General features: G+C 53.5%; 1 protein-coding gene across 3 annotated transcripts in view; it reads right to left on the reverse strand.

The window, feature by feature from the left end:
* Positions 1-19,811, reverse strand: part of CROCC2 (ciliary rootlet coiled-coil, rootletin family member 2) — a 169,973-nt gene that overhangs the window by 15,676 nt on the left and 134,486 nt on the right. For all 3 annotated transcript variants that reach the window (XM_065557071.1, XM_065557072.1, XM_065557070.1), the window contains exons 30-32: positions 19,024-19,187; positions 11,653-12,093; positions 8,947-9,096 (exon numbers count right to left, since the gene is read on the reverse strand). In XM_065557071.1, the coding sequence (XP_065413143.1) occupies positions 8,947-9,096; positions 11,653-12,093; positions 19,024-19,187 (755 nt within the window). The remainder of the gene's footprint in view (positions 1-8,946; positions 9,097-11,652; positions 12,094-19,023; positions 19,188-19,811) is intronic.

The following is a 19,811-nucleotide window of genomic DNA, read 5'->3' on the forward strand; positions in this document are numbered from 1 at the left end:
GGATGGCAGGATTTGGGGGGCAGCATTTTGCCGTCCTTGGCGGCAATTCAGTGGCGGGGGTCCTTCCGCTCTGTGTCTTTGGGGCGCTTCGGTGGCGGGTCCTTCACTCGCCCTGGGACCCGCCGCCGAAACGCCCCGAAGACGCGGAGCGGAAGGACCCCCGCTGCCGAATGCTTTGAGGAGGAGCGCTGCCGCCTAATGCAGCAAAAACCCTGGCCCCGCTCCTGGGTATGAGATGGTGTATAGGTACAACACCTAGCACAATGGGGCCTTGTTCTCTGTCAGGACCCCCGAGGTCACTTGTCTTCAGGGGCTGAAGCTCTTTCTGCTGTTTTTCTGCGGAGTCCTGGGTAGCAGTGGAAAAAACAATCCCTCGTTGCACAACTGCAGTTTGGGAGGTGACACATTTTCACACACTATTAGGCTGCGGAGGCCAACCCTGCTTTGGGATTGGTGCTGTGCAGATTGAGGCTGGTGTAAAGAGATGCAGCCACAGGAGGAAAAAACGGATACTCACCTCTCGTAACTGTTGTTCTTCAAGATGTGTTGCTCATATCCATTCCAATTAGGTATGTGCATGCCGCATGCACAGTCGTTGGAAAGTTTTCCCCCTAGCAGCACCTGTTGGGTCAGCTGTGGAACCCTCTGGAGTGGCACCTTCATGGCGCTCAATATATGATGACCCCACTGACCCGGCGCCTCCTCAGTTCCTTCTTGCTGGCTGCTCCAACAGAGGGGAAGGCCGGCGGGTTTGGAATGGACATGAACAACACATCTTGAAGAACAACAGTTACGAGAGGTGAGTAACCGTTTTTTCTTCTTCGAGTGATTGCTCATATCGATTCCAATTAGGTGACTCCCAAGCCTTACCCAGGCGGTGGGGCTGGAGTTAAGGAAATGCTGATTGTAGCACCACTCTACCGAAAGCTGCGTCGTCTCTGGTGTGCCGGACGATGGCATAGTGAGAGGTGAAGGTATGCACCAAGGACCAAGTCGCTGCCCTGCAGATTTCTTGGATGGGGACCTGGGCCAGGAATGCAGCTGACGAGGCCTGGGCCCTAGTCGAGTATGCCGTGAGAACCAGGATCGGCACTCTGGCCAGTTCATAGCACGTGCGCATGCAGGTCCTGTTCCAGGAGGCTATTCTTTGAGATGAGACTGGGAGCCCTTTCATCCAGTCTGCCACCGCTATGAACAGCTGGTTCACTTTTCTGAACAGCTTAGTGTGCTTGATGTAGAAAGCTAATGCTCTTCGAACATTGAGGGGGTGTAGCTGCTGCTCCTGGGTACTGGTATAAGGCTTCGGGTAAAAGACAGGCAGGAAAATGTGCTGGCTGGTGTGGAAGTGCGACACCACCTTGGGGAGAAAGGCCAGGTGTGGCCTGAGTTGCACTTCATCCTTGTGGAAAACTGTGTAAGGCGGTTCAGAGGTGAGGGCCACTAGCTCAGACACCCTCCTCGCAGATGTAATGGCGACCAGGAAAGCTACCTTCCAAGACAGATACAGGAAGAAGCACACCACCAGTGGTTCGAATGGGGGCCTCATGAGCCTGGAAAGGACCAGGTTAAGGTCCCATGCAGGGACAGACTGCCTGATCTGGGGATGTAGGTGGTCCAAACCTTTGAGGAAGCGACCAGGGTTGGCGAAGATGGATCGACCAGATGCTCCTGGGTGGTAGGCTGAGATAGCAGCGAGGTGTACCCTTATGGAGGACGCCGACAGGCCTTGCTGTTTCAGGTGTAGGAGGTACTCTAAGATGAGGGGTACTGGCGCCTGGAGGGGGGCAGGTGCGACCCTGGTCACACCAACACAAGAATCTTTTCCAGTTTGTCAGATACATGGCTCTCGTGGAGTGCTTCCTGCTGCTGAGGAGGACTTCCCTTACTTGTTCTGAGCACAGAAGTTCCATGGGGTTCAGCCATGAAGCTTCCAAGCCGTGAGGTGGAGGGACCGTAGGTCAGGGTGACAGAGGCGACCGTATTCCTGAGTGAGTAAGTTGGGGAGGAGAGGTAACATGACCAGTGCATTCACCGACAGCTCCAGTAGCGTGGTGTACCAGTGCTGGCGAGGCCACGCTGGAGCTATCAGAATTACCTTTGCCCCCTCCCTGCAGACCTTGAGCAGGATCTTGTGCACAAGAGGGAACGGGGGAAAGGCATAGAGCAGGCGACCTCTCCAGGGTAGCAGAAATGCATCCATGAGGGAGCCTGGGCTGCAACCCTGGAAGAAGCAGAACGTTGGGCACTTCCTGTTGTGTTGAGTGGCAAACAGGTCGACCCGGGAATCCCTCATCTTTGGAAGACAAGGTGTATGACATCCGGCCGGATGGACCACTTGTGAGTGCAGAAGGACCTGCTGAGGCCGTCCGCCAGCATGTTCTGAACTCCTAGTAGAGAGGATGCTTCCAGGTGAATGGAGTGGGCTGTGCAGAACTCCCACAGCTGAAGGGCCTCCTGGCATAGGGGAGAGGAACGGGCTTCCCCTTGCTTGTTGATGTAAAAAATGGTGGTGGTGTTGTCCGTTAGAACTGCTACGCACTGGCCTTACAGTCGGGGCTGGAAGGCCTGGCAAGCGAGGTGCACCGCCCTCAGTTCCTTGACATTGATATGTAGGGAGAGCTCATCCTATGACCACAGGCCCTGTGTCTGGAGATCCCCCAGATGCGCCCCCTGCCCTATCCCAGAGCTGACGCATCTGTAACCAGGGACAAGGAAAGTTGAGGGTTGTGGAAGGGGACTCCTTCGCACACCGCTTGGGGGTCAAGCCACCAGCGAAGGGATGTGAGGACTTGCCCTGGCACCCTGACCACTGAATTCAAGCTGTTGCTCCCCGAGCTGCAGACTGAGGCGAGCCATGCCTGCAACGGTCTGAGCCGCAGCCTGGTGTGCCGGGTCATATAAAGTGGAAGAAGCCATGTGACCGAGGAGACTCAGGCACCCCCTTGCTGTTGAGGTTGGGAATTGCTGGAGGCTTTTAATTATGTCCGTGATGGCTCAGAATCGGGACTCCGGTAGAAGGGTCCACTCCTGAACCGAGTCTAACACTGCCCCAATTCATTCTATTCTCTGGGTTGGTTCCAGGGTCAACTTCCCCAAGTTGAGGAGGAGACCCAGTCACTCGAACATGCACCTGACCAAATGGATTTGGGACTGCACCTGTGCCCTGGTGTGGCCCCTGAGCAGCCAGTCATCGAGGTAGGGGTACACCTGCACCTGCGGGCGATGGAGGAAAGCAGCCACAACCGACATGCACTTGGTGAACACTCGTGGGGTTGTTGAGAGGCTGAATGGTAGGGCAGCAAATTGATAATGTTCATGTTTGATCACGAAGCGCAGGAAGTGCCTGTGTGCTGGATGGATTGCTATGTGGAAGTACGCGTCCTTCATCTTGAGGGCGGCAAACCAATCTCCTGGATCCAGGGAGGAGATAATAGTGCCCAGGGAGACCATGCGGAACTTCAACTTTACCATGAATTTGTTGAGCCCACACAGGTCTAGGATGGGTCTGAGGCCCCCTTTGGCCTTGGGGATTAGGAAGTATCAGGAGTAGAAACCCTTGCCCCTTAGCTCCTGAGGAACCTCCTCCATCGCTCCCATGGTGAAGAGGGCCTGCACCTCTTGGATAAGGAGTTGCTCATGAGAGAGGTCCTTGAAGAGAGACGGGGAAGGGGGGTGGGAGGGAGGGTAGGAGCAGAACTGGAGAGAGTATCCTGCTTTCACCGTGCGGAGGACCGAGCGGTCCGAGGTTATTTGGGACCAGGCACGGTAGAAGTGGGACAAAAGATTCAAAAAAGGGTTGGGAATGAGTCTGGTGCACTGTCCTCGTGCGTCCCTTTAAAAGGCCTGCTTGGAACTCGAGGATGGTTTGGTCGGGCCCTGGCCTTGTCTGGAAGTGGAGTTCGAAGGCTTCCTTCTGCCATTTCTGCTCCTTCTCCTGTAAAAGTCCAGCCTCGGCTGAGGAGGGTAGGAGTGCTGCTGCTGCTGTTGGGGCTTGAAATGCTTGTGTTGGGTTGCTGGGATGTGTATACCCAAAGATTTCATAGTAGCCCTTGAGTCTTTTAGGTTATGCAGCAGTCTGCTCTGTGAACAGGCCTGCCCCATCAAAAAGCAGGTCCTGCATCATCTGAAGACCCGAGGCCTGCAACCATGAGGTGCACCTCATGGCAATACCTGAGGACAAGGTGTGCGCCACCGAGTCCACAGCGTCCAGTGAGGCCTGTAAAGAGGTCCGTGCCCTCCTCTACTATGGCCCCAAACTCCTCCCTGGATTCAGTTGGCACAAGCTCTTGAACTTGAGCATCGAGTTCCAGGAGTTGAAGTTATATCTGCTCAGAATTGCCTGCTGGTTGGCAATTCTGTGCTGGACCCCCTCCTGTAGAGTACACTTTATGCCCAAACAAGTCCAGACACTTGGACTCCTTGGACTTGGGCACTGGGGCCTGCTGCCCCTCTTTCTCACTTACAGCCGCAACCACCAATGAACAGGGCTGCGGGTGCGTAAAGAGTTATTTGTACCCCTTTGAGGGCACAAAATACCTCCTCTTGACGCCCTTGGCTGTGGGAGGGACGGAAGCCGGAGTCTGCCAGATAGTCTTGGCATTGGCCTGTATAGTTTTGATGAGGGGCAGAGCCACCATCGAAGGACCTTCTGGGGCCAAAATGTCGACCACCGGGTCCTCTGACTCCACCACCTCCTCGGCCTGCAGGCCCATGTTGCGTGCCACCCTGCGCAGGAGGTCTTAGTGGGTGCGGCTGTCTACAGGAGGCGGTCCAGAGATGGAAGTGCCTGCCATGGCCTCGTCTGGGGAGGAGGACGAAGAGGATAATGGGGGAACAGGATCCTCCCTCCCCTTCTGCTCATCAGGAGCCTGACAACCTGCGTCGCTGGTAGCCCCAGGCTCAGGAACCGGAGTTGGAGTTGGTTCCAAGGGGGGACAAGGGCATGGTGCCTCCTCAGCACCCCTAGGGGTGGGGCAACTGGCTGAGGCCTCCGGCACCCTTGGTTCAGAGGTGGCTGATTGGGAGCCTTTAGACTGGGTGCCCTGGGCCTAGTGGTTCGCCCACGGGATCCAAAATGGCCACTGCGCTGGTCCCTGCCACTGCACAGGCCACGGTCCTTCCCCCACCTCAGAGCGTCCACGGCCGAACCAATGCTGGTCCCGTTCCAAGTACCTAGATTCCACCTCCAAGGACCGGGATCGGGACTGCAAGGACCAGGGTTGAGCCAAGTAGAGGTGAGCTGGAGAGTGGTGCCGCAAGGGTGGGGAGCGGTGCCGTGACCTGGAGCTACACAGGGTCGTCGAGCGACATCGGGACCGTTGCCGGGTCCAGGACCTGCTTCCCGAAGGGGACCAATGTGCGGATCGGCGTCGCGATCAGGAGTGCTGGCGCAACCTGGAGCGGTGCTGTGAGTCCAATCAGTGCCGTGAGTCCAACCAGTGCTGCGACTGCAAGCGGCGCCGGGACTCCAAGCATTGCTGGGACTCAATCAGTGGTGCCGACAGCCGGATCATCACTGGTTTGCCTCGAGATGGTGCCATACGATGTGGTACTGGAGGCTTGGCATGAATCATAGGTGACCTCAGCGCTGTCATGGCGATGAGGTCCCTCACTGCCGAAAAGGTGTCCAGAGTGGATGGCAGCGCCAACTCCTCGATGATGTGGGCCGGGGAGTCCAACGGCACCGGACTCGACGGTCCCCCTTGCAGGGCCGAAGTCAACGGTGCCATCTCCGCAGGCTTAGGCACTGGGTGCTCCTCACAAGGACACACCCAATTGGCTGGCTCCAGAGGGGTGGGCCTCTGGGATGGAGAGCCACTCCTCCCTTGCTTCTGGTGCTGCTTCTGCGCCGGGGAGTGGGAGTGGTGCTGGTTCGATCCTGCTGGTTTCGGTGCCGGGGAGTGGTGGTTTGCAGTTCTCTGCTACAGTCTGTCAGTGGTGTCACTTCCACCACTGCTGCCAGGGTGCTATGTACCAAAGAACTTGGTGCCGGGTCCTGCAGCACTGAAGGAGGCTGAGGTCTAAGTGCCACCTCCATAAGGAGCTGCTTAAGGCGAAAGTCTCGCTCCTTTTTGTTTCTGGGGCAAAACCCCTTACAAATCCTGCACCGATCAGTTTGGTGAGCCTCCCCCAGACACTTCAGACAAGTGTCGTGGGAGTCGCCCGTTGGCATGGGCTTGGAGCAGGACTTGCAGGGCTTGAACCCCTGGGACTTGGGCATGAAAGCCCTCCCAAGAAAAAGTGGTCGGGATAGACGGTAACCCCACCTCAGCCCAACTGCTACAAACTACTGCTAAAATAAACTAAGTAAAAAGATGTAAGAAACAACGAGAAAAACAAGAGCTAGGGAAACATGGAGAACTTGCTAAGCAAGACGCCATAGTTCCAACGACCATCACTGGTGGTAAGAAGGAACCGAGGAGGTACCGGGACAGCAGGGTCATATATTGAGTGCGGTGGTGGGGCGACGACTCACCAGCATGGCGTCTCCTGCTGGTCGTCCTGGCAATTAGCTCTTCCAGCCCGAAGCGCCTTCTGTAGGCCGGTGTCTCACCTGCCGTTGGCCCCCGTGTCCCTCTTGGACCCCGGTGCCCCTCTACGTCAGGGTTCGGCCCCAGCAGTAACCCACCATCTGGGTCTCCCCACCCAGGGGAACCCCCAACCCTCTATCCCCACCTTGCCTCAGTGGCTACGGTCAATCATCATCTAGCCCCTGCTCACTGGGGCAGACTGAAGTCTATAAACCACTCATCATTGGCAAGGGGATTTGGACCGGCTGCCTTTGCCTACCTATGGGCTGCCCCTTTGCAGCTCCAGTAACCTTTGTAGGCCTTTGACGAGGCCTGCAGCCTGGGTTTCACTAGGCTGGAGCTCCTCAGCTCACTTTGCCCTTCCCCAGTACTGCTCCACCCTAGGTACCCTTCTCAGCTCCCAGACAGCCAAGTCCTTCTCTCATAGAAGCTAGAGAGAGACTCTGTCTCAGCCTCTGGCCCTCAGCCCTCTTATAGGGGCCACCTGTGGCCTGATTGGGGCGTGGTCCCAACTGTGGCTGCTTCCCCCAATCAGCCCAGCTTTTCCCCTGCCACAGCCCTCTCACAGGGCTGTTTTAAGCCCTTCAGGGCAGGAGCGGGGTGACCACCCTGCTACAAGCGCCATGAAGGTGCCACTCCTGGAGGCTCCATAGCTGACCCAATGGGTGCTGCTAGGGGAAAAACTTTCTGATGACTGTGCACACAGCACGCACATACCTAATTGGAATGGATATGAGCAATCACTTGAAGAAGAACCGTGCCAATTTACACCACCAGAAAATGGGTCCCAACAGTTTCAGAGAGGACGGCTTTGTGGTTCCCTCAATATTTGTATATCTGGTTTCTCTTCTCCACTTTTTCTCTGTGGGCCCAATTCTGCTCTCAGTCCAGCAATGTAAATCTGGAATAATTCAACAAGATTTACACCACACAGCTGAAACCACAGTCCCTACCAGTCTACATTTGTGTCTCTATCTTGCTTCCTCTTGCTGTTTTTTCTATTCCATCTTTTGCTGTCTTCTTTCCCATAATAAATAAATACATGATAACCAATACGTAATTAAATAACACCCTACATGTATATAGCCCCTTTCATCCCACAGGGTTTTACTAACCATTGTATAAACAGCTGTTACTTCTCTTGTGTCTTGGAAGCTGTGATGGGGCAGACAGGCCCCAAACTGGCAATGACAGGGTTAAGGAGAGCCTGTGGACCCAGTTGACCCCATCCTGCTATACCTGCAACCAATGGCAGATGTGGAGAGAAGAGCTGAAAGGTGGAAGAGACCTAGCCCCGGGAAGGAGAGTAGAGATCTGATGTTTCCTTGGGGACGGCACCAGCTACAGACGAGAGCCTAAGGCAGCTTGTGGCATGGAGGAGCCATGTGGTGGACAGGACGACCAGAGCCAGGCAGACTGACAAAAAGGGACCAGCCTCAGGGAGACAAGCCCAGACCAGAAGGGTGGAGCCCTGGTTTTGAAGTGCACTGTTTTCTTTTTCGTTTTGGACTCTCACACACCAGAAAGGATAAGACTTCAGTGTGCCATAGGAGGGGGTTGAAGGCACCATGGCATCAGTTCCAGGAGGGGCAACACCTGACCACTGGAGACCTGCACTGGAGTGAGTTATGTCTTGATGCGCCACAAAAGGGGGTGCTGCCTAGACAACCTGGTAAAAGGGTCAGCACATCTGGGGCAGAACACAGCAGCTGGTTAACAGCCTAGAGCTACACTACACAACAGGCTTGTGGGAAGTGAAGACTACTCTATGCAGCTGAAACGGCACTAGCCAACATCTACTTCCCCCAGCTGCAATTAGGCCCCTCCACTGAAGCTAACTCCCCTCCTCTTGTAAAAGGGATGTAGGGTCATTAATGCACACAAGTACTTGGGGCCACAGTTTTGTGTCTCAATGAGAGCCCAGTCTCTTCAGTGGCAAAGGGCCCTCTGCCTCATGGGAGGATATTTGCTTAACTAACTGAGAGGAAGGCGTGCTATCTCCTGAGTCACCAGTCTCATTTCCCACAGCAGGGTTACTTGGAGGGCTCCCATCCAGATGCTGACCCTACTTAGCTGGATGGGAGGGTCTGAGCTCTTTCCTCTCCTCCCATCTTCTTTCTGCTCCTTGTTGGCACTCCCCCCCTTGCTATGTTCCAGCTGCTCCTCGGGAATTATATACACTGCCCGGTTCCTCGACTAGGATCAGGGCCCCCTGTACGAGGTGCTGTACACATGTCCCATATCTAAACAGGTAAAGGAAGCAATATTATGAGGGGGAACTGAGGCCTAGAGAGGCTAAGTGACTCACCCAAGGGCGCACAGGAATCTGTGGCAGAGCAGGGACTTGAAATCAGATCTCCTGAGCTGCGTCTAGGGCCTTTAGCTCAAGGCCATCCTTCCTCTCTCCCCCACTCACCTCCTGTAGGTGCTTGACCTGAGCTTCCAGTTCCCTGCACCTCAACTCCAGCTCTCCCAGCTGGTCCTGCAGCATGCGCATGGTGTCCGTCAGGCTGTGGTTCTGCCTCTTGCTGTCTGACAGCGCCTGCCGCACGGAGTCCAAGCGCTCCTGAGAAAGGAATGGGTCACTCAGAGGAAGCATTCAGAATCCAGGAACTGACTGCTACCTCAGCTCTGCCTGTTCTTAATGCTCTGCACGTGTTAGCTGGCATGTGCAACAAGATATATGTATTATGTATCCCAGTACAGAGCTCTGTCATTGTAAATATATGATAGGCCAGATCCCCAGCTACGGGCCAAGTCCCCAGCTATTGGCCAGATCCCTACCCATTAGCCAGGTCCCCAGCTGGGGTGACTCGACTTTGCTCCACTGGAGTTTATGGGCTAGGTCCCCAGCTGGGATGACTTGGCGTTGCTCTACTGGAGTCTATAGGCCGGGTCCCCAGCTGGGGTGACTCAGCATCTATCCACTGGAGTCTATGGGTCAGGTGCCCAGCTGGGGTGATTCGGTGTCGCTCCATTGGAGCCTATGGGCCAGGTCCCCAGCTGGGATGAATTGGCATAGTTTCATTATAACTATGTTGGGAATCATTAAGAAAGGAATAGATAATAAAACAGAAAATATCATATTGCCTCTATATAAATCCATGGTACGCCCACATCTTGAATACTGTGTGCTGATGTGGTCACCCCATCTCAAAAAAGATATATTGGAATTGGAAAAGGTTCAGAAAAGAGCAACAAAAATGACTGGGGTATGGAACGGTTGCCATATGAGGAGAGATTAATAAGACTGGGACTTTTCAGCTCGGAAAAGAGATGAATAAAGGGGGATATGCTAGAGCTCTATAAAATCATGACTGGCCTGGAGAAAGTGCATAAGGAAGTGTTATTTACTCTGTCTCATATCACAAGAACTAGGGGTCACCAAATGAAATTAATAGGCAGCAGGTTTAAAACAAACAAAAGGAAGTATTTTTTCACACAACGCACAGTCAACCTGTAGAACTCTTTGCCAGAGGATGTTGTGAAGGCCAAGACAATAACACAGTTCAAAAAAGAACTAGATAAATTCATGGATGATAGGTCCATCAATGGTTATTAGCCAGGATGGGAAGGGATGGTGTCCCTAGCCTCTGTTTGCCAGTAGCTGGGAGTGGGTGACAGGGGATGGATCACTTGATGATTCCCTGTTCTGGTCATTCCCTCTGGGGCACCTGGCATTGGCCACTGTCAGAAGACAGGATACTGTGCTAGACTGACCTTTGGTCTGACCCAGTATGGCTGTTCTTATGCTCTTATTTTTCTCGATGAGGCAGTGCCATGGGTGTGCATGGCACTGCACATATACAGGAGAAAGCAGGTTGCTGAGGGGTCAAACACGTAGATAACAATGGTGAGGTCCAGCCCCAAGAGGAAAGACTACAGCCTTCATCAGCTGGGAATCCAGGGTCCAGAAGAGCCTGTGGGATGTACCGCTCTGTAGCTAAGTGTGGGTGCACACAGGCCTGCTGAATCCTCCATGAACAGCTCACGTCGATAGTCATGGGCCTCGCCCAGCTCACATCAGGGATGGAGATCACCTCTTTTAGCCATTCATCTTGGACTGAAAAGTGTCAGCTGAAGACTTGAGTTACTGCCAGCCAAGAGCCTGTGTTCCCAGAAGGATCAGCAGGGACTGGGGGCAGGCCAGGGAGTTACTCTCTTTCTAGCTAGCTCTGCATGCCAGTCACACCAGCGACCACAGGCTCCGAGCCCCTAGAGACAGCCCCGACCTCTCAGCCATCTGCGCTTATATCCTGAGTCTGAGTCTGTGCTCATGCTGGCAAAACACCACAGTAACTCCCTCAAGGTCAGCTGTGTGGATGAACTCTCTGCAGGGATTCCAGAGCTGTGGATGGCACATTGTGGCTCTGGAGGGGAATGTACCGGCTGGAATTGATCTGGATGCACAGCTCCCTTTTTCTTTGCAATGGATTGCTGATGGCAGCTCTAGCTTGACAACACATCACCCCACAGAAGAGGAACAGCATGGACAGCATTACCATCTTACTGGGACCCGGGTTATGCTGTGCACCAACTCAAACCTCAGGCCAAGCTGGCTGAAAGGGTTGCTAATGTTTGCAGCCATGGAGGAGAGCCAGGGCCCAGCCCCAAGCAGGCTAGGCTGATTACAGGGCTGCGCTGACAACATGCTAAATCCACAGGTTTGTGGATTTCCAGGCTGAAAGGTCCCATTCTGCCTATTTAGTCTGACCTCCCAACTCAGGCCTGCAAACTTCCTCCTGGGGGGTCCTGCAGCCAGCTGGCGTCCCTGTGATCTCTGAACAGGGCAGCTTCCCCTTGGGCCATGCTTCACCCAAACACTGGTTTGTTCCAAACTGCTGCAATATTTGGGCTGGGCAAACCGCAGTGCATTGGAACCAAAGGGAGTGTTTACAAGCCCCTGTTCAGGCTGGTGGGGCATGGTGCATCCTGCAGCACGGGGTGTTTGTGGGGTGGACTGGACCCCACTGGGATGTACACAGGTGGGCTCAGCAGGTGGAACGGCCTTCCTGACTGTATCCAAAGGGCCAGAGGCTGCACTGACCCCTTTTCCCCTGCTCAGTCCCACCCCTACATTGTCTGCTCGCCCAGTGCTGAGGAAAAGGGGTGGGACCATTACCTGGAGCACCCGGCGGTCTTGTTCCGCTGCTGTCAGAGCCTTCTGCAGCTGGAAGACGTTCTCCTGAAGGGTGGAGGACCCCGTGGAGGCATCAGTCAGTGCCTGGGAAAGGCTCTGCACCTTGTCCTTCAGGTGGCTCTCCTTGTCCTCTGTCTGGGCCAGTGAGTGACCCAGGCGGCCCAGCTCCTGCTGCAGCTTGGCTGATTTGCTCTCGCTGTCCCCCAACTGGCAGCGCAGGGACTGGACCTGCTCCTGCAGGGCCTGGATCTCGGTATCTCGGTCCACCAGGCTGAGCTGGACACGCTGAAGCTCCCCTTCCACGGAGCGACGGCTCAGCTCCAGCTTGGTGGCCCTACTCTCAGCTGCCTCCAGGACTTCCTTCAGCCTCCGCTTGTCTGTCTCCAGCTTGGTATCCTTGGCTTTCAGCCTAGTGACCTTCTCCTGAAAAACAAAGGCGACCACTTCAGCAACGTGTATCATCCTTTCCACCACTGCCTGCAGCGTGCTACTCTCTCATGCGCCGTCCCGTCTCTCCACGGTCCCCACGACGTGCTGGCCAACCCCTCCCCGCTTGTGCGTGCACTGGCCTGCCCCTCCACACTCCCCTTGCGTGCTGACCTGGGCCGCCCCTCCACGCTTCCACCTCTTGCGCCGGCCCGGCCCGGCCCTCCACGCTCCCCGCTTGCGTGCCAGCCTGCCCCTCCATGCTCCCCACTCACACGCCTGCTCCCCCGTCACATGCTGGCTCGCCCCTCCACGCTCCCTGCTCGTGCACCTGCTCCCCCCCATGCACTGTCCCGCCCAGTCTTGCCACGCTCCCTGCTCGTGCGCTGCCCCACCCCACCTCCCTCGGGTGCCAGCCCATCCCTCCACACTCCTGTGCCTGCTCCCCATGCCTGCTCCCCCCTCGCATGCCAGCCTGCCCCTCCACGGTCCCCGTTCACATGCCCGCCCCTCCACACTTCCCGCTCACGTGCCGGCCCGCCCTTCCCCACTCCTGCGCCTGCTCCCCCCTCGCACGTCCCGCCACGCTCTCCATGCCTGCTCCCCCCTCACACACACCAGCCAGCCCGCCCCTCCATGCTCCCTGCTTGCACGTCGCCCACCCCATACTCCCTGCTCGCACGCCAACACATCCCTCCACACTCCCTGCTCACATGCTTGCTCCCCCCTCACATGCCGGCCCGCCCCTCCATGCTCCCTGCTTGCACGTCGCCCACCCCATACTCCCTGCTCGCACGCCAACACATCCCTCCACACTCCCTGCTCACATGCTTGCTCCCCCCTCACATGCCGGCCCGCCCCTCCATGCTCCCTGCTCGCGCGCCTGCTCCCCCTCATGCGCCAGCCCATCATACTCCCCCATCGTGCACCTGCTCCCGCCCCCCACATGCACCAGCCCATCACGCTCCCCACTCACACGCGTACTCCCTCCTCGCGAACTGGCTCACACTCCCCGCTCGCACAACTTCTCTCCCCTCTCATGCTGTCCACTCCCTGTGTCAGCCTGTCCCACTCCCCCCACATGCCTGCCCCCCCCACCACCACATGATTCCCCTGACCTGCTTTGGCCTGCTCCCTCCCCGCCACAGGCCAGCTCCCTACCCTGTGCACTGCTCCGCCACACTCTTTTTAACGCGTGCCCAGTTAGGGTGACCAGATGTCCCAATTTTATAGGGACAGTCCTGATTTTGGGGTCTTTTTCTTATAGAGGTGCCTATTCCCCCCATCCCCTGTTCTGATTTTTCACATTTGCTGTCTGGTCACCCTATGCCCAGTTAAAAGCCAGCGGCACACCCCCTGAACTAGCCTAATAGCCTGGCCCACGTCCCAGTGCTGTCCAGGGACAGCCCCTGGTGCTATATTAGGAGGGTTCTTGGTCTTGTGTGGAGCCTAGAGATTGGTAGAAGGTGTGTGATTGTGTAGTGGCGCAGGGTATGGGGGGCAAGATGGGAAGAGACAGATCAAGGGGAGCGCTGGGTGGGAATCAGGCTCCCAGTGTGACTGGTGATAACAGGAAGGGGAATTTGCCAGGACTGGCTGCTCCGTGGAGTTCTGGGGGCTGTGATGGCCCTGTCCTGGGCAGCCTGGCAGCTCTGGAGTGGGAGCAATCACCAGGGCCTGCTCTACACACAGAACAGTACCAGGGCAACTAATAGTGTGAGGTGGCACCGGTTTAGCTAGCCCACAGCAGCTGGTGCCTGTGGGGCTCTACAGAGGTGTAAACCTGGCCTGGAGCCGTGTCACCTGCCCGGGAATAAAGGTGTATGGATGAGCCCTGTCTGGAGGCACTCCAGGGGTCTCTGCGCTCCCTAGAGAAGCACGTTTGTCTCTGAAGGCCAGCTGATCCCTAGGAGTCATCCAGGACAAGACCCAGACTCCAAGGTAGGAGCAGAGCCAGTGAGCACTGGTGAGCCCCCACTTCCCAGACCACGGATAGAGAAGCAGCAGTAGGCAGCTGGATATAGAGTGGGGTCCTGCCTGGCAGGCGCAGGCACTGAGGGTGTCGTGAGTCTCACTGTCCAGGCAGGGCACGTACCCTGCTGGCTCCTCCCTCAGTAAAGGGGCCTGGCTCTTTGATGGGCAGCCCGTTTCCTTTAATGGCCATGCCCTGCAGACTGGTCCCCCTACTCATCTGCTGTTCCCAAGCGCCCTGGAGCTTCCATGGCCCTGGGAAATGGCTCAGCTCTAGGATGTGCACTGAGAACGTCTGCAGCCCTCCCTCCACCCCTCCCGAGCAGTGCAGCAGAACCTTGTCTTGTCCTGGGCAATGGAGGAGGGAGCCATGGAGCAGTCTCCCACGCATCCATCCCTGTCACTGTTCCAGGGAGTGTAGCAGATTGCGCTCTGCTTGCCCACGTAGACCTGAGCTGGACTGAGGATATTGATATATTAACTGAGGATATTGATATAATAGTCATCACAGAAATTTGGTGGAATGAGGATAATCAATGGGACACGGTAATACCAGGGTACAAAATATATCGAAAGGACAGAACAGGTCGTGCAGGTGGGGGAGTGGCACTATATGTGAAAGAAAGCGTAGAATCAAATGAAGTAAAAATCTTAAATGAACCAAACTATACCATAGAATCTCTATGGATAGTAATTCCATGCTTGAATAATAAGAATATAGCAGTAGGGATATATTACCAACCACCTGAACAGGATGGTGATAGTGATGTGAAATGCTCAGGGAGATTAGAGAGGCTATTAAAATAAAAAACTCAATAATAATGGGGGATTTCAACTATCCCCATATTGACTGGGTACATGTCACCTCAGGATAGGATGCAGAGATAAAGTTTCTTGACACCTTAAATGACTGCTTCTTGGAGCAGCTGGTCCTGGAACCCACCAGAGGAGAGGCAATTCTTGATTTAGTCCTAAGTGGAGCACAGGATCTGGTCCAAGAGGTGAATATAGCTAGACCGCTTGGTAATAGTGACCATAATATAATTAAATTTAACATCCCTGTGGTGGGGAAAACACCACAGCGGCCCAACACAATAGCATTTAATTTCAAAAAGGGGATGTGACATTGCACTCCATATACTTTATGAAAATATGCTTATGAATGTGAATATGATGTAACTGGAATATGCTTTATACAAAAGTTCTCTTGTAAGGTATCACTACAAAGCTTATAATCTACTGAGTGTGTTCATCCTATTTGTTTGCATGTATTATTTCTATGTCTGGAGTTAGGAGAATAAGATATAAACTTGTATTATTGATGTAAACATATTAAGTGGAAGCCATTAAGGGTGCTTCAGAATCAATGAACTGTGAATGGGTTTATTTACCTGCAAGCCTTCCTGCATATGTGTGGGCCAGCCCATGGGTAATGAAGAATGTGGTCTCACAGGGACATGTGACCATGTCACCTGATGCTGAAATCCATCTTAAATCTGGTACTTTTCCATTTAGAAGGAGGGGTTGGGACCCAGAGAGACAAAAGATTCCTGCCTTGTGCCAAAGCTATAAAAGGGGGTGGAACAGAACAAAGGGGGCTGCCAGTCATGAGTAAACCCTTAGTTACCACCTGAGATGTCTGCTGAAACTAACAAGGACTGTACCAGGGGAAAGGATTGGGCCCAGACTAGGAAGGAGTCTAGTCTGTGAAAGAAGCTTATTGGAACATCTCTGAAGGTGAGATATTACCTGTAATCAGTTTCTTAATGTATTAGGCTTGTTTTTGCTTTCCTTTCCTTCATAACTTACTTTGTTCTGTCTGTTATTACTTGAAACCACTTAAATCCTACTTTTTATACTTAATAAAATCATTTTTGTTTATTAATGAACCCAGAGTAAGTGATTAATACCTGGGAGAGCAAACAGCTGTGCATATCTCTCTATCAGTGATATAGAGGGCGGACAATTTATGAGTTTACCCTGTATAAGAGAGAGGCAAAAAGGCATCTTTTAAAAAGTGGAAGTTAAATCCTAATGAGGAAAATAGAAAGGAGCATAAACTCTGGCAAATGAAGTGTAAAAATATAATTAGGAAGGCCAAAAAAGAATTTGAAGAACAGCTAGCCAAAGACTCAAAAAGTAATAGCAAAAATTTTTAAAATTACATCAGAAGCAGGAAGCCTGCTAAACAACCCGTGGGGCACTGGATGATCGAGATGCTAAAGGAGCACTCAAGGATGATAAGCAGATTGCGGAGAAACTAAATGAATTCTTTGCATCAGTCTTCATGGTTGAGGATGTGAGGGAAATTCCCAAACCTGAGCCACGCTTTTTAGGTGATAAATCTGAGGAACTGTCCCAGACTGAGGTGTCATTAGAGAAGGTTTTGGAACAAATTGATAAATTAACAGTAATAAGTCACCAGGGCCAGATGGTATTCACCCAAGAGTTTTGAAGGAACTCAAATGCTAAATTGCAGGACTACTAACTGTCATCTGTAACCTATCATTTAAATCATCTTATGTGCCAAATGACTGGTGGATAGCTAATGTGACGCCAATTTTTAAAAAGGGTTCCAGAAGAAACCCCAGCAATTACAGGCTGGTAAACCTGACTTCCATACCACGCAAACTGGTTGAAAGTACAGTAAAGAACAAAATTGTCAGACACATAGATGAACATAATTTGTTGGGGAAGAGTCAACATGTTTTTTGTAAAGGGAAATCATGTCTCACCAATCTACTAGAATTCTTTGAGGGGGTCAACAAGCATGTGGACAAGGGGGATCCAGTGGATATAGTGTATTTAGATTTTCAGAAAGCCTTTGATAAGGTCCCTGTAGTGAGGTGGCCTGGCTCCCAGCCGCCCCAGAGAGGGACGAGCCCCTCCGCTCAGAAGCTGCCTGGCCGCCGGAGAAGCCAGACGCTGGGGGCCTAGCTCCCGCTGGGGAGACTCCTGTAGCCTATGACCGACCAGAGGACTGGCCATACCAGTCAAGACCTGATGGTGACCAGACCCCGGAGAAGCTGTTAAGCCTACCTGTGGGAAGCGACCCAGAGGAGCTGCCAAGTCTACCGCTCTCCGAGTACCCTGAGGAGCCCATGGTGCTTGATGCCATGGAGGACACCGACCAGACGCAGGTACTGCTAGGGGGGAGGTAGGAAGTAGCCTGGGGGAAGCCGACCCTAGTCTGGCTGTGGCACACCCAGAGCCGATGTCAGTGTGTTGCGGCCAGGATCCCCACTGACACAGCAGCAAGCCGCCTGCCGCTGTTAGGGCCCTGGGCTGGGATGCAGTGGAGTGGGCGGCCTGCGTCCCCCCTGCCACCCCACTCACGGGTGGCAGTCTCCCCCTCGCCCAGATGCTCAGAACCAGGAGCCTGAGTTTTGGGCTTCTGCTTGTTTGCTGTCCCGCCCTGACCCAGGGCCTGGGCTTGTTCCTGAACTATTTGCTCAGCCCCTGCCTTAGGGCCTGAGCCCTTGACTGTTTCCTGCCTCACCCGGCTAATTCCCCGACTCACTGGACCTAAGTAGTGAGGCAGACTGGCTCCCAGCCGCCCCAGAGAGAGGTGACCCCAACCGAACCCTTCTACAGTCCCTCACCAAAAGCTCTTAAGCAAAGTAAGCAGTCATGGAATAAGAGGGAAGGTTCTCTCATGGATTGGTAACTGGTTAAAAGATAGGAAACAAAGGGTAGGAATAAAAGGTCAGTTTTCAGAATGGAGAGAGGTAAATAGTGATTCCTCCAGGGGTCTGTACTGGGACCAGTCCTATTCAACATATTCATAAATGATCTGGAAAAAGGGGTTAACAGTGAGATGGCAAAATTTGCAGATGATACAAAACTACTCGAGATAGTTAAGTCCCAGGCAGACTGTGAAGAGCTACAAAAGGATAGCTCAAAACTGGGTGACTGGGCAACAAAATGGCAGATGAAATTCAATGTTGATAAATACAAAGTAATGCACATTGGAAAACATAATCCCAACTATACATATAAAATGATGGGGTCCAAATTAGCTGTTACCACTCAAGAAAGAGATCTTGGAGTCATTGTGGATAGTTCTCTGAAAACATCCACTCAATGTGCAGTGGCAGTCAAAAAAGCAAACAGAATGTTGGGCATCATTAAGAAAGGGATAGATAATAAGACAGAAAATACCATATTGCCTCTATATAAATCCATGGTACGCCCACATCTTGAATACTGCGTGCAGATTTGGTCACCCCATCTCAAAAAAGATATATTGGACTTGGAAAAGGTTCAGAAAAGGGCAACAAAAATGATTAGGGGTATGGAACGGCTGCCGTATGAGGAGAGATTAATAAGACTGGGACTTTTCAGCTTGGAAAAGAGACAACTAAAGGGGGATATGATAGAGGTCTATAAAATCATGACTGGTCTGAAGAAAGTGCATAAGGAAGTGTTATTTACTCTGTCTCATAACACAAGAACTAGGAGCCACCAAATGAAATTAATAGGCAGCAGATTTAAAACAAAAGGAAGTATTTTTTCACACAACGCACAGTCAACCTGTGGAACTTTTTGCCAGAGGATGTTGTGAAGGCCAAGACTATAACAGGATTCAAAAACGAACTAGATAAATTCAAGGAGGATAGGTCCATCAATGGCTATTAGCCAGGATGGGCAGGGATGGTGTCCCTAGCCTCTGTTTGCTAGAAGCTGGGAATGGGCCACAGGGGATGGAACACTTGATGGTTCCCTGGTCTGTTCATTCCCTCTGGGGCACCTGGCATTGGCCACTGTCAGAAGACAGGATACTATGCTAGACTGACCTTTGGTCTGACCCAGTATGGCCGTTTTTATATTCTTATGTTCTTATGACTCTCCCTTTCCACTAGTGACTTTTACAGAGCTCCCCCTCCCTGTTTCCTAACGGGTGGCTGCCCCGTAACATGCACTTCCTACTCCTTCTCCTTGCAGGCTCAGACCCACCTGCAGCTCCCTGTTCTTCTCCTCCCTGGCATGTATGCTGCACTCCAGGGTAGCAATCTGCTCTGCCAATGCATGGCGCTCCCTCTCCACTCTCCGAATGGTCTCTTCCTGCAGTGCCAGGGCCATCTGCGCACTGCTCAGGTGCCCGTCCATGCCTCGCTTGCCTGGGTATGGGAAAGGAGAGGCAGGGGTTTGAGGAACGGGCTCTGATCTGTGGGAGGGAGAAGAGCACTGCTTCCCCAGTGGATCTCTGTGATGGCTGGGGGTGCAATCCAGCCAAGCCATCACCCAGCCTCCTGGAGTCCCCGAGCTACATGTGAACAGCGAGTTCACTGGATCTAAGGGTTGCTGCATCAGTGCATGGGGACATCACCCCAAAGGAGCCATGTGCCAGGAACCCAGCCCTGGACTCCAAGCGGCAAGGCAGGGCTGACCACATCAGGAAGCCAAAGAGAGACTGGCCTTGCCCCAAGGTCGGGAGCTTGCAGTCCCTATGGATAAAGGCTGGGAGGGCAAAAAGAGGCACTGATAGCAGAAGTGGCTTTCTTATGGTCGCATGACTCTTGGGCTCTGGTCACAGGAGCTGTTTTTGGCAAGCCCCTGTAGCTTTACACCTGTAGCTAACCTTCTAGTCACACCCCCCCTCCATCCCTCAGGTTGGGATGGCTGCATCCTGGCCAGGAGATCAGGGCTTGCCTGGCATCACTGTTTAATCCCAAACTAGAACCTCTCCAGTTCTGCCTGACCAGCTAGCCCCTTCTGACACGAGAGGAGAGTTGATCCTGTGT

The sequence above is a fragment of the Chrysemys picta genome, chromosome 9, assembly GCF_011386835.1.
Source record: "Chrysemys picta bellii isolate R12L10 chromosome 9, ASM1138683v2, whole genome shotgun sequence".
NCBI lineage: Eukaryota > Metazoa > Chordata > Testudines > Emydidae > Chrysemys > Chrysemys picta.